The sequence below is a fragment of the Pleurodeles waltl genome, chromosome 6, assembly GCF_031143425.1.
Source record: "Pleurodeles waltl isolate 20211129_DDA chromosome 6, aPleWal1.hap1.20221129, whole genome shotgun sequence".
Lineage (NCBI taxonomy): Eukaryota > Metazoa > Chordata > Amphibia > Caudata > Salamandridae > Pleurodeles > Pleurodeles waltl.
Genome location: NC_090445.1, coordinates 1,536,696,749 through 1,536,711,698, shown reverse-complemented (window position 1 = coordinate 1,536,711,698; position 14,950 = coordinate 1,536,696,749). Strand labels below are relative to the sequence as shown.

The window sequence follows — 14,950 nt, the reverse complement described above, 5'->3', positions numbered from 1 at the left end:
GATGTTGTGCAGGAGTTTGCCATGGTCCTGGCAGGTATTGGAGTGGTGACTTTTCATGGTTGTTGTGAATAGTTTAGTTGGAAGTTAGGGCCACAAACTCTTCAGTGAAAATGTGGGGTGCTGGGGGTCAGTCCATGGTCATGTGGGATGCAGGTGGAAGGCAAGACAGTTCAGTGTCCTGGTTAGTGTTGTGGAGTCTGTTCATTAGGTGTTCGGGGATTGGTGGTTGTCCGTCATGAGCCTGGTAGATTTTGGGGGTGTTCTCAAGTCCTAGTGAGTGTTAACTGGGTTTGTCCACGGCTCAGATAGAGGTTCGGCGTAGGGCAAAGTCTGTCCATGTTCTGTCATGGCTTATTGTGGGCCAGTCTAGGGTCTTGCTGAAAGTTTTGGGGGTGGGGGGGTAGCCTATCAATGGTTCTGCTGAGGAAGGAGGGCTGGATCCGGTTGATGGTGGATGTTAGGAGCAGCTAGTGATCCAACTGGGTGTTTGGGGGAGGGACTAATCCGTCCACAGCTCCATGGGAGGTGAGGGGAGGGTGGAAGGGGAAAGGTCTGTCGTGGCCCTGATGAATATTAAGGGAGTTTATTGGTTCATGATTCTAGGTGATGTAAGGGGCCTATCCAGGGTTCTGGGGAATGTTAAAGGAGTATGTCTATGGTTATGATGGATGTTGGGAGAGTGGGGTCTGTCCATGGTCCGTCCTTGTTTTGGACATTGAAGGGGGTCTGTGCACGGTTCTGTTGGATGGTGAGAGCTGGGTCTATCCACAGTTCCAATGGATGTTGGGGAGTGTGGCCTGTCCATGGTCCTAGTAGACGGTGAGAGGGTCTGTACATGGTTCTGGTGGATGCTGAGGGGTGTGGACTGTCCACGGTTCCAATGGATGTCAGAGAAGTACTGTCTGCCAATGATCTGTTCATGGTTCACATAGATATTGAATGAGCAGGGTTTGTCTGTGGTTCTTGTGGATGTTAAGGGGGTCTGATCTGGATTCTGGTGGATGTTAAGGGAGTATGTTCATGGTGCTGGTGGATATTAGGAATGTTTGGTCTGCCCTCTGCTCCTGGTGCATGTTGGAGATCGGTTTGGTGTCCTCGTGGATACTGGGGTCAGGAAGCGGTCTGTCCATTGTGCTGCTAGGCTTTAGGGGAGGAAGTTGATTTGATGGTGTCTGTCCAAGATCCCCATGGATGATGGAGGCTCAGAACCGTGGTTTCGATGGATATTAGGGAGTGGGGTCTGCCCATGGCCCTGGTGGATGTTGAGGGGGGGGGGCGTGTCCATGGTCCTGGTGAATGTTAGAGGAGTGGTTTGTTCACAGCCCTGGAGCATGTTGTGAGTCTGTCCTTGGCCCTGGTGAGTGTTGAGAGACTAGAATTTGGTCATGGGCCTGGTAGATGTTTAGGGTCTCTGCACTTAGATCTGGTGACAAGGAGGGGTGGGGGGTTCTGTTGTGTGTTGGAGAGGGAGGAAAAGTTGTCTGTCTGTGGTCTTGCTCAAGGTCGGTGGCCACTTCAGGCCCCGGGTCAACATTGAGTACGTCAGCCCGTGGTCCGGGTGGAAGTTGGTTGGTGGAGGTGGGGCTGCCACAGTCCTAGAAGAGTTGGGGGCGTGGGCATTAGGGGATATTAAAGCCCAAATGAATGTTGAGGGATAGAAAGTCTGCCGAGCGTCTTGTTTGTGAATATTGAGGCAATGTCCTGTGCACAGTTGGGGCGTAAAACCCTAACTGCCCTGATTGTGGGGGGTCGAGAGCTATGTCCAATTACTCGGGCGGTGGTGGTCTGCGGGTTTGTGTGGGGGGAGGTCTGCCGAGTGCTGGCGGGAGAGCCCGTCTGTTTGAAGTTGTGAAGCGTGCCTGGGGACGACGGGGAGGCGGCCAGGGAGGGGAGCGGTAATGCGCAGCCTGTCACTCGAGAGGCTGTGGGAGTGAAGCGAGACGCCTCCGGGGGATCCTCCGGCAGACGGAGCCCCCCTCCCTCCCTTCCTGCCCCCTCCCTCAGCAAACAGAGCCGAGGGAGAAGCCCGGAGCCGCGGGAGCTGCACGAGGTGCTTTGCGGCTAGAAATCTTTAGCAGAGGAGTTTGAGCTCCGGGCGCTCTGCGGGGGGCGGAGAGAGGGGGCGTTGGAAGCGAGCCCAGACAGGCAGAGTGTGACATGCAATTAGCCCCAGAGCTGTCAGCCCAGGGGTCTGAGCGGCATTAGGAGGTGACTGGCACCTCGCCGTGTTTATCGATCGGGCGGGGGAGGGGGGGCTCACCTCGGGGGACGCTCTAATGATGGTGATTATTCTCCTCGGTTTGTCTCCGGGCACAATCACCCCCCTCCGGGGTGAGTCAGAGACGGGCTGGGAGGAGAGCACTAGAGGGGGGCGCCTCGGAGGTCACTTGAGTGACGGTGGCGGGGGCAGGCCCAAAGAAACAGCGGTCATCTGCTTACTCCATCCCCTGCCAAATTCAATACTCGTGTTTAATTGCACTGACCTCCTTTCCCCGAGCACCGAGAGAGGGGGCGGCCTCCTTCCGCTGCACATGGCGTGGGGGGGCGGGGGGGGGGGTGTTCTGGCAGGGCTCTGGCACACGGGGACGCCTGCCCGCTAATAAATGTTCATTATTCCGCTCCTCAGACTGGAGACAACCGTTTTTTAACAAGGTTAGACGGAGGCTAATGGGACGTGCTAATTCCTCCTGCTTCTCCAGACCTCTCTGCCGCCTCTCCCCCTCCCCCCATCCCCTCACCCCCTGCGAGAAGACTGATCGGGAAATGGTGTAATGGGACTTAAGGCTAGCTCCATATTTCTTCGCTGCTTTCTGAGAGCTCATTTTCCTAAAGTGTTTTTTTCTTCTTTTTTTTCCCGCTCCCCAGGGAAAAGTCTGAAGACTCTCATGTCCAAAGGAATCTTACAGGTACATCCTCCCATCTGTGATTGCCCTGGGTGTCGAATTTCGTCTCCAGTGGTAAGATTATTGCTCAGAATATGTGTTTAAATCCCCCCTCCCCACTGAGTGTTGTTTACTGTTGTTGGCTTCCGGGTGACCGCCTGCGGGTGTGGCGTGGAAGGAAGTGGTCCATATTCCAGGTCCGTCCAGAGATGCCCAGGGTCGGGCTGGCCTATAGAACCATCTGGTCGGGCAGTGCCAGAAGGGTTGCTCTGACAGGCCAGTTTTTGGTTGTTTGCGGGCCTCTTTTGGGATGTGGTGGGCCGTTTTTTTCCTGTTGATTTTCCTGATATCGCCACGAACATTCTTTGTAAAACACAGATAGAGTGTGTCTTTACAAGTTCAAAGCTGAATGGTCGCAGGAGCTCACATTGGCTTCAAGACAAGTTATTTTGTTGTAACATTGTTTCCATCTGCAATAGAGTTATTGACACTGGAGGACGGTAAATGTGTAGAGCGAGTGATACATGTGGAATGAGAATTGTAAGATTATTCTTCAGAATGCTGGTTGTAGCGAGCAGAGAGTAATGTCAAAGATAATGCGGTATGTTCTCTGTAGAGACCCAGGGTTCTTGGGACTCGGTCTGGAGTGACTAGAAGGGGCTCCACAGTTTCTTTTTTCTCAAGCCCTACCTTACAGGAGGTGATCTCAGGCTTAGGGCAAGAGACAGCGTGACAAAGCAAAGATTTTCACCTACCACCTGTTGAAGGAATTTTTAACTTTAGGGCAGATTTCATGAAGTTGAAGTTCAAATGTTTATGAGCTTGTTGCTCAGATCATTCCTCTAATTCTTAAGCACAGTCAAAACAACTGCAACCACTCATCTATTTGTCTGGGTAAAGGAGAGGAAACTCTTCAACCTCTGAACCACTTGGACCAGTAGCACACAGATTTACACCCAACACTGCACTTATCAGGTCCACGTAGTTCATCTGGGCGGTACTATTCAATGAAAAGGTAGCAGAAGCCCACAACATAATTGAAGGGTTACCTTCACAGGCAAACCGGGGAAAAACTTACTGGACATAAAGGCTTATCTTCCGACACAAAACTAGGCATTTGCAAAACAGATATAGCTGAATATATAGTTCCTGGTTAGGTCGCAGTGAGGATCTAGTGCAGGGATCTCCAGCAAGAAGCTTGCAAGTTACTGGTGTCTCACCAACACCCTCAAAATAGTTCTGAGAGGTGAAGCTAAGCCCAGTGTCTCATTCAGAGGGTCTGTGCACATTAAAGAATGCAGCAGTGCTCATCTCCAGACCTTTAGAGTGACAGCTAGACAAACCAATGGCAGGGCCTCCTGATAACACTCAAACTCATAGCCTTTTGACCTCTTTGGTTTGCCACATGACTATCTGTCTCTACTCCAAATCTAGCTAAGTGACAAGGAGTTTAGCCATGTTATATATGTGTGTGAACAATGGCCATGAAAGAAAAGTGCAAGCAGTAGCCTGAGCAGTATTCACTGAATCATGGGACTGCAGGAGCGAGAGTGAAAATGTGTAAGTTGGTTGCAAGATCAGCACAAGAGTTGAGAAGACCAGAGTATGGATCCATAGTGGAGACAGTTGGGAGCCTCGTGTGCATTGATCTGCATATGTATAAGCATGTATGCACATTTATGTGTGTGCAGGACCATGTGTTCCTGCCTAATAAACAGTGTTGCCTTCTGGTATCAAAGCCTGGTGTCAAGGGCCACCAAAACATATATGCTTGACCCCTATCATAAGAGATTAATCTCTGGCACAATGTTAATGGTCATCTTTTGACTATTGTGGGCATTCTTGATCTAGTTGTGGCATACAGTCAGCCATGATTGATATATTAAGAGCAGGAATGGCCTTCTTTTAGTAATTTCCAGAATAATGGTGCCGTCCCTTGCATAATAATGACAATGACTTATATATGATGGGTACCCTGATTGTTATTGTGTCCTTTCTTGGCACAGTGGTGGCCCTGATGTAATGATGGGCATTATGGGCCTGTTACAGGCACCATGGTGGTAAGCATCCATGGCCTATGATTGTAAAACCTGGGCATTCAAAGCACAATCTGTCTGTGAGGCATGTGTGTACATGTGAACACCTGATGAAAATGACAAGCTGCTGTTTTCCTAAAAAAATATAAAAAATATATATATATGTTTTCAGAAAAGGGTTTTCTTCTGGAAATTGGAGTTTGTTTGCCCAAAATGAAATGTGGTATTTCATAGAAAAATGTGTGCATTTTCAGAAACTGATATGCCGATGAAGACAAAAGGTTGTTGCTATTCCAAAACACATTTAAAAATGGTAGTTGAATGCGAAGTCAATGAGCGGTGGGGAGACTTGTTGCTGTTGGTATGTTCTTTGTACCAGAGGGCAAGCAATGCTCTGCTTGCTACTACATTGGTCAGATGTTAGCATTTATAACTGATAGTGTAATGTTAACATATGTAGTCACTAATTAACAGTGATAACATTTGCTAGTAGCTTTGGAGGACTTTCCTTGAGCAGAAGTAGCTCTCTCTTCAAGTGTCTCGAGCTAATAAAGGCTTCTCCTATACTTGCTTTGTGCATGCTGCACCGCTGTACATCATCCTGTTGCTACAAGGAGGTGACATAAAGACGTGTGTAACACAGAGGCTTCAGAGCTGGCTTTGGGTGGTCATTCTTACGTAGTTCTAGACATTCTTTGGCGTTCCGATTCTGTATTGGCATGCGTTAGGTCACGTTGCTGCAGTGCTCAATTGATATAGGAGATCTGGAAATGTGTAGAGCAATTGATAGAAGAGATTTGGGGATGGTTTACTCAATTGATCCAGTAGAATTCTGAATGTATAATTCAATTGATAATTGATTGGAAATGTGGGAAACCATTGATTGAAGTGGCTCGGGAATGCACAGTGTAGTTGATACAGAATTGTGTGAACCTTTGGTAACATTGATACAGAATGATCATGGATGTTTTATGCCGCTGTTACAGAATGATTGATGCATGCGAGCTGGCAATATACGTTGGGAGTAACACATGATGGGAAATGTGCAGCAAAATTGATATAGAAGGATTGAGATCATAAGGTGTGATTGGTACGGACTGACGGGATGCATCGTGAGGCTGGTACAGGAGGAACAGAGGATATTTAGAATGATTTATGCAGGAGAACCTGGAATGTGCAACTGGTGATGTTTACTGTGAGTGGTAGTAATGACTTTGGATGGATAATGTGATTTATTGAACATGATTCTAAATATATGCTCAGACGTACAAGGCAGAATTAGGAGTCTACAGTGTGAGTGGTACAGGAGGATTAGTAATTTGGACTGTATGTGGTTTAGGAGATTTGGCGTGTTACACGATTATGAGTGTATAGGATGAGCGATGCAAAAGGGATGTTGATAACCAGTGTAATTGATACAGAAGTCATGAGTCCATATACTGTATTTGCTATGGGAGGGACTGTAAATGGTGCAATTCATACATACTGGCCTCCGAATTTATTTTGAGATTGATACGTAAGAAATATAGATGTACAGATTGATTTAGGGGACGGGAGATTTATAATTTGACTGAAATAGAGAAAGAGGAATGTTTATTGTCATTAATAAAGATGATTCAGAATGCCCAGTGAGATTGGCATAGAGGGACTCCTGATGCATTGGGTGCTTGGCAGAGAGGACTCCAGATTTATAATTTGATTGAAACAGAGGTTGGGGATTCATAACTTGTTTGCTACATAGATCTGAGAATAATAATAAATAATAATAGATGATAAATACCAATACAATGAATAGTGCAATTAGTTATCGAAGGATTAGTGATGTATAATGCGGTGTACAGAGTTATTGGCACAGAAGAATGGGCATATGTAGCGTGATTGGCATCGCAAACTGGCAATGTATAGAGTGATTGACACAGAAGGCTGAGTGAGTGACGCACGCACGAGGATTGACTGGAAGCTGCAGCACCACCTGCAGCAGCGATTGCGGGGGCAGAGGGTGTGTGTGCATGTGTGTGTATGTGTGTCTGAGTGTGCTAGTTTGTGAACAGGATTTTAAAGTCTCGTGCTTTTAGACATGAAACCTGCTGCCTTCTTTGCTGGGATACTGTGTCCCTGAGATATGTGCTATAAATGTTATTATAAACTCTCTGTAGGCATACACAATGTGTTCTCCAATACTGTGTATTATTTCACCTATCACTGTGGAGTAAGGCGCGCAAACCACGCCGAATGCGTACAGAGCCCTGAAGAAAAAACATATTATATATAATGTGCCTAACAACTCAGAGGCTCTTTAACAAAATACTATAGTCTGATCACGCCTTCTGGTGCTTGTTGTATAATCTGCAGGTTGTTCCAAATATAAAAAAACACTGGCAAAGTCAATAGGTTGGGCGTTGGCTGCTAGGATTCTGGCTTTGTCAATGCTTGCTTTGTTTCTTCACTGTTAGCATAAAACTTTATTGTTGGAGCTGCTTTTCCCTGACCAATATAAAAAAAAAATGTATGAAAGTAAAATGAGTTTTTTTTGCTGTCAAAAAGCACATAGTGCCACAGTAGTCCCTGTCACTGAAGGGAACTGTTTTGTTTGTGGATGTGCTCCTTGTGAAAGAGTAGAACACTGTCACTCACAGTGAAGTTAGCTTATGGCTGAAGTGGGCTGGTTCATTTCCCCCATGCTGTATGCTGTAGTGGGTAGGAAAATGTGAATGAGACAAAAGTAAAATGGAGAAAAGAAGCTAGTCGAGAGTTCTACAAGTATATTTAGAGGCAGGTTTACCAAACTGTCAGGCAAGACAGCACAGTAGCCAAGAATGCTGCACTGTGTTGTGTGACAAGGAGGGAGCAGGAGCGCACCCTACCTACAGAGATATGTCTCTCCTCCCCTATCCCTAGCACTGGTGCTGATTTTAGCTGCTTTACGCTATGCAAACACCTTTGCACCATAGTGTAAAAGTGAGTGCGAGAATCTAGGTTAGGTTTTTTACTGGAGAGGTTCCCTTCCAGTACCAAATACTATGCCTATACAACATTTAAAACTTGTCCTACTTTGTATGTGTGCTGCACAGTGCAGCACGCATGCGAAGCAGGAATAGAAAGGAGAAATGACAACATTTCTTCTTTTAACCGATGGTTTTAAATGGTGTTACTTTTTGACGCAAAACCCTGTCTCACATTTTTAGGTAGATAAGATTTTGCGTCAAAAAGGGTGAGTGGTTGCATGGGAACGCCCCCTTGACGCTGGGTAAAGCTAAGTAGGCCTTTGCGCTACTTTGTGTCACTTTTAGTCTTTTTTCCAGCACAAATCAAGTTTTGCGCTGGAAAGAAAAAAATATATAAAAATTGTACTGGTTTGGTCAATTTCATGATGCAAACCCAGCGCCAAATGTTGGTAATTCACTCTCTTTGTGTTTAATTTTAGTTAGATAAAAATAACAAAAAAGTGGGATTAGATCTATTATATTTTGAAATTGTGTAGATGTAGCATTATCAGCTATGTAATAATATAGTAGCAATACTTACCGCCTCAATAGTGCAGCTATCTATCACTGCTGAAAACACTCTTGTCAACTAAATTATTTTATCAGCCTCAGAAAATGAAATACTGACCCATTCTGAGGCAATTCCAACCTGAGACTTACATAAAACTTGTACCTTACTGGCACCAATGGTACAATCCGCTGTATATGTGATGTAATCGTATAGTGCAAACCTACCTGAAAGGCTGCAGAGCACTGTCTAGGGTCATCAGCAAAAAAACAGTGAATGAGTGAGCGCAGGGGTCGCTGGCTTCTGATGGTGGGGGTGAAGTGCTACTTTCTTGCAGTGTAGTGCTCATCTAATAGGTGCATCTTCATTGGAACAGGATTGCGGCTGTCCTGATGGATACGGGGCCCCTTTGCTCTATGTGTGTTTATTGAGTGTATGCACTATTAGACTGTGTAATATCACATCTGAGTCTATTGTTAGCCAGTCTGAAGAGACAAAAGCCCCCTTTTCACAAGGATATGGTACTGCAACATGTATTTGTTTATGGGCGATTAAGTGAAGGAGGTTTAAGTAAAGTGAAGGAGGTTTAAGTAAAGTCCAATTCACAGCAGGACGTAAGGCATCATTTAGAGTGGATACCTTTACTCTCACGGCTATGATGGAAACGTAATAGTGATAATTCATCATCTAAAGCGCATTCATTCACCAAAGTCTAACAGTCGCCAGTCAAAGGTTTTACTCATTTCTACATGGCACCATGCCAGAATTTCAGGACGACAAATGACTACGTAAAATAGTTCAGTTTTTAATTATTGAGTGCAAATCTATCTTTTTTTTGTACTCTGGCATGCATTCACGTCTCCTGGCCTAACGTTGGTCACTCCTGTTTTATCATCATCAGAAAGATGAACACTTTGGTATTCTCCGTGATTCATAGACGTGGCCTGCAAGTGATCTCTTTGGCACGGGCTTGCAGTAGAGCTATGGGTGCACCTTGCCTCTGCACTGGGTACACAATTCACGTGCAAGCCTCCGGGTGCTTAGGTCTACTCGTAAACATTCTGAAGTTTGACTACATCATCAGAGTCCCTCTCGTCCTGCTCCATGCTTGGGTGCTAGGCAGGATTGGCATGTTGCGTGTGCACAGCATGTGCACTTCATGCGTACAACTGTGTTTTCTAAACCTGTGTGTAACGTCACCGTGTTCTAGTAATACTAGGGAATCTATGAATCTTCACAAGCTCATTCTTCCTTTACATCCCCTGTGAAAATGAAAAAATGGTGTGCCATTTCCTGCATTTTCTTCAGATCTTACTCTTGTATCAGCCAGGTGCGAGTTTCTAAGTGCAAATAAGTGGGAGAGAAGGTCGCAGGTTGTGTTTTGATGGGTCCTTCTAAAACACTTAAAGAGTCCCTGAGCCGGCTTAAAGTGGAGGGAGTAGAAAAGAACCATTTGTAGACAGGGAACGAGGGAGGACCCGACAGAAAGAACAGATCCCAATATCCCTACTGTTACAGGTGAGCGTGAGCACATGCATTGCCTTTCAAAGGTGCAATGAAAGGAATCTTTTAGTTACTGATTTGAGTTGGATGGGTAGCTAAAAAGCAAAAAACGTGCAAACGCTTTATTTATTTTTGAAGCAGGTAGGGGAAGCAACATGGGGGAAATAACATGATTTATAGAAGCAACACAGGAAAGGGAGCAACGTGAAGCTGGTGGGGAAAAGTACACAAATGACAGAGAGGACCATGAAGCACAAAGGGTAGAGAAGCAATAGAGAGGCAGCGAGAACACACATGCACTCTTGTGGAGTGCTTAAACAAAAATATAAAAGTGGCTTCTGAAAAATTGAACAGTGAAAGAACATAGTAATGTGTCCATGATCCAGGGGTACAACAAACACAAGGTGATGAAGGAAAGCCCACTCAGCTGACAAATAAGAAGCAAGCAAATGAGAGTGGCAATGAAGGCAGCGAAACGGTAAGCAATGGCGAGCTCTAAATTGACCTGAGAGCTGTGCAACGCACCATTAAAACTATGGGCCTGATTCTAACTTTGGAGGACGGTGTTAAACCGTCCCAAAAGTGGCGGATATACCACCTATAGTATTACGAGTCCATTATATCCTATGGAACTCGTAATACGGTAGGTGGTATATCCGCCACTTTTGGGACGGTTTAACACCGTCCTCCAAAGTTAGAATCAGGCCCTATATACTTGAAATATATGTAGATAATAAGGCAGAAGTTTACACAGATGGAATTGTTAGTTGCCAGTGTCTTATTTGTTGTAGGTTATAAAGATTGGGATGTCATGATAATTTTTCATTACTGTAATAGATGTGAAATTCTCTATTCCTTATTTGTTTTTGGTGTTATATTTTGTAAGGCAATAAAAATGACGGATGTGTACCCCCAAACCTAAGAAACGTTTCAGTCGTGTATTGATTTGGTTGAGGCGAGGGTGGCAGGATCCATAAGTGGGAGCCTCCTGGGCCTATGATGAGAAGGGCTGCACCCACCCTGTCCGATGTTGCGGCAGGAGTGGTACACAGGCCCTATCAGACTGGCATGACCAGGGTAGCTTTGCTTGCCCTGGGTGAGCTGAGGTGGGCTATAAATCCTACTGCAATGCAGGGGCTCAGTTTGTGGTCAAGAGATGCCCCCACTAAAGATATAAGTATGTGCCTGTAGAAACTGTCCCACCTTGTGTCGAGGCCTACACCGATTCAAGTAGCTTTTACCCGGGCCTTGATCTGTGGTTGGAGAGCAGGATACCACCGAGCAGAGGTTCTGTGGCAAGCGATGATGGAGCTGTGCCAATAGGTGAACACTGCAACTCGGGGGCAGTGAGGGTGTATATTGTAGTAGGGAAACCAGACCTCTCCTTCCTCTGAGATCTACAAATGGTAAATCTAGCTGAGAAGGAGCTCCATGTCCGGATGTATGGCGGTAAGGGAAGCCCCCACCTTTAGTATGTCTGGGGTACAACATCAGACGCCCCCCCCCCCCCCCCCCCCAAACTGGTAGAAGCTGTGAAAAGCCACACCCCACACCTGGGATCAGTGACGTACGTATCAATAGTGCAGCAGGTGCAGTGGCACCGGGTCCGGCGAGTGAAGGGCCCACTCCATCCTAATTAACTGGTCACTACCAAATCATCGTTGCACAGTTGGCCGGGCTTGTGGCAGGATAGGACACGCCCAAAGCGGAGTGTTGTTTCTGTGTCAGGAGACCCCAGCCCCACTGAGGGGGGGGGATACCCCTCCAGTGGCTCCGCCTGTGCCCCTGTCTAGCCTCGGAGTCCTGTCCCGTCTGACACTGCACAGGAAAGACTAGATTAAAGCAGACTGCCCCCTCCACTTCACGGATACTTCTTACTCAGGGTGGGGCTGTTGAGGGGTTGCTATCTAGGCCCCTGGGGGGAGGGGGGTGCCCACCTCCGTCGAATCCAATTTGTGCTCTCGACGGAAGGGAGGGGGGTTAATTACTGTCAGCGGCTCCGCTCGGAGGCGACGCTCCCCGCTCCTTCTGGGGTTTGTGTGATTACCGGAGTGATTGGGAAAGGAAATTACATTTGGTGGTGGGAGGAGTGCTAGAGCGCAACATGCGAGGGGAGAGAAGGCACTGGAGGGAAAGAGATGTGGGGTGCACTCTCGATACCGGATAAGGGGGGAGCTGTGGGTGCGGGAAGGGCACATGGTCCGGTGAGGGCAGAGAGGAGAAAGGCAGGTGAGCGCGATTGTAGTGGTTAACTGGATAAGAGGGAGCGCGGGTGGTGGTGGTGGGGGGGGGGGGTGGCGGGCGGGGGGGCGGGGCGGCACTGTGTTTGGTGAAAAGGCGAGGAGGACATGTCGATGTAGAGAAACACAATAGTCTTATCCCACGCCATCTCTGCTGTCACTTTTTGTATTTTGTTAAGTTTCAAACACATTATTTTAAATAACAAGAATGCTTTACGAGGGATTACAGATCAGGACTTTTAAGAAAAAGACAATTCAAACAGTAAACACAAGACTTGTTACTTGGAGATGCCAAGTGTGAGCCTCAGCAAAGCAAACTACAGAACTTGCAAAGACCGGAACACCTGCCATTGACACGGCGCAGACCTCGGACCTGCATGCACTTGCTGGCAGGTAGTTACGTTTTTTCATGGTCTGCCACATTTTCTCAGCCTCTCTTCTATGTGCCAGGAGCATCTGCGTCTCCAGCTTCTGTCTCACGTGGATCCCCGTGGGAAAGAAGGAGACTACTCTGTGTGTAGATTTTGCCTTAGTCCATCCACTCTCTAGGGGTGTACATCTGTTTCTGACTGGCAGTGATTAATTTGAAAAAAATAATAATAATAATAATGAATGCCAGCACTCTCGTTCAAGAGGCAACTGCTGCCTGCAGCGCTTATTGCCCCTGCCAGCGCTGTCTAACACAACTACTCATCCTCACACTCCTACAAGTGGGGCAGTTCTGACTATTCGAGGCCACCAAAGCTTTAACAATGGTTTGGGTTAGAGGGCAGAGGTATCAGTCATTTTTATTAATGCATATTGCAGCAGTTGTTGTGCTCGTCTCTAAATTAGTCAACCAGTGCCACCATGTGGCCGACCGTCATAAATGCTGGTGCTGACAATTATGTGCCAGGACCAAGCACTGGAAACCAGTGACTCAAATTAAGCACTAGTTTCTAGTTGTAGCAAGAACAGGGAGAAGATTCCAGCAGGTTAGGACAACCAGACCTCTCCCGCTGTCACAGTCTCTGACACATCTTTTACCTAGGAAGGCACAAGTGCATTTCATCTATCTATGGATGCGAGGTTGAGGGCAGCCTAACTGCATTCCTAGCATACGCTCTTCCTTAGCTTTGAGTGGAAGAATGTGGGTGATACTTTTGACCCTCAGAGTATTATACTTCAGGTTCCATCCCACTTTACTCTTGAAGGAGGAGGCATTAGCCAAGAGCCATCTAACAGGACAGAATAAGACAGGGTCCCGTCGCTCAAACTCTTGATCTAGGAGAGGTGAGTAAACACTTGGATGGAATTACCCAAGGTCAAATAGCAAAGCTTATTTATGCTGGACCAAACCAAGTAGGACTCTCTCGTGGGACACCTATTCTGTTATTAATACGTTTTGTAGTCCAGGAAGGAGCGGCAGCATTGCTGATTAGTCTATTTAAAGGTGTAGAATAACAGGTGTCCATCGTAGGTTCAAGCAACAGGATCCTTGTCAAACTTTCATATCATCTGCATAGAATACATTTGCATGCATACAATGAATCTTTATGGAACTAGGGTATGTAGTCAGTGACTATGGTAAATGTGGCATTGATCTGACATCCTGAGTCTATGCTGGACACCTGTGTCTACATGGTGGTGACTTTGCAGGTTAGATGCAACTTGTTTAATTTGCTGGAATGGCTCTTGAAGGGCTGTGTACCTTTACCAAGCGCTGCTGAGCCTTGAGTTGTGCTACCAAGCATATTGTTTGGGCAGAGACTTTGCTGGCATTGTACATAAAGAGTGGTGTCCTTCTCAGGGCCCATCTCTCCCGCTTATCTGCAACTACAGGTGCCTGTCCGAACTAGAAGGACTAGGAATGTAACGGCCAGCAGGAGATCTTGAAGCTGAAGTGTGCTGGACTGACAACTGAGCTGGTGGAGAGGAATCTTCGCCTGTCCTCAGTCCTAGAACACAAAAGGACATCCCTGCCTGAGGAGTTTTCGGCTGAGGCCAGGTGCTACAGAGAGGCCCTCAGAGACAATCTGTTGTCAAACTATTTTTCCATTAGTGATTCCATCTGGACAAGCCTAGTTTCTTGAGAAGCCACTTTCAGACAAACTGTGCACGCTTTTCTGTTGGAATGAGGGAAATTGCAAGAACAGGGCCACAGAATGTTTGCAGATTTTTGCAAAACGCCATCACTACAGTGTGAAGTGTCAAGAATCAAATACACCACAGTTTGACTCAACTGGGAACATTTTTCCTCAAAAGTCTAAGTGTATATAATAAAAATGGAGGTATTTCTACGAAGGTCAGGAAACCAGTCTTTTTGCGGCACTCTAGAACCCAGACCACCAGATGATCTGAGCCTTTAGGATGCTGAGTAAGATGGCAGGAATCTGCACAAAAGGGACTCCTCTCTAGCTCTGGTAATGACCAAGCAGATCCAACTTTTGTGACCGGTCCTTCTCTTTCCCTTGCTACATCTGGACTGCCTGTTTCCTGTCATTTTCCTCACTAATCCATCTTTTGCTGCCCCTGTCCCACACAATATCACTTAAATGTCACACTTTTTGAATTTTAGGATAATCATTTATTGAGCTAATTATGAATATTTACTGAAATGGCACGCCTTGTTTTGTTAAACATCTCTGTCTATTTCAAAATAGGTCGTAAACTTGCTCATTACAATTTTTGCTGTATTCAGTAATATTATCCTGTCTACCCATTGCTTTGGAATCAATGCAGGACAGAGCAGAAATGTCATCAGTGAATGTGAGAAGCGAAGGGACTGAGAAGGAAAGGACAGTGTTGGAACAGAACA

The 14,950-nt window shown here is 46.4% G+C and overlaps 1 protein-coding gene across 5 annotated transcripts in view; it reads left to right on the top strand.

Annotated features, from left to right (window-relative positions):
- The window catches only part of SAMD11 (sterile alpha motif domain containing 11), a 215,997-nt gene that overhangs the window by 5,191 nt on the left and 195,856 nt on the right, over positions 1-14,950 (top strand). For 3 of the 5 annotated variants that reach the window (XM_069241127.1, XM_069241125.1, XM_069241128.1), the window contains exon 2: positions 2,866-2,957. In XM_069241127.1, the coding sequence (XP_069097228.1) occupies positions 2,866-2,957 (92 nt within the window). Of the gene's footprint in view, positions 1-1,918; positions 2,209-2,865; positions 2,958-14,950 lie in introns of those variants that run through there. The other 2 variants (XM_069241129.1, XM_069241126.1) reach the window with 2 other exon arrangements.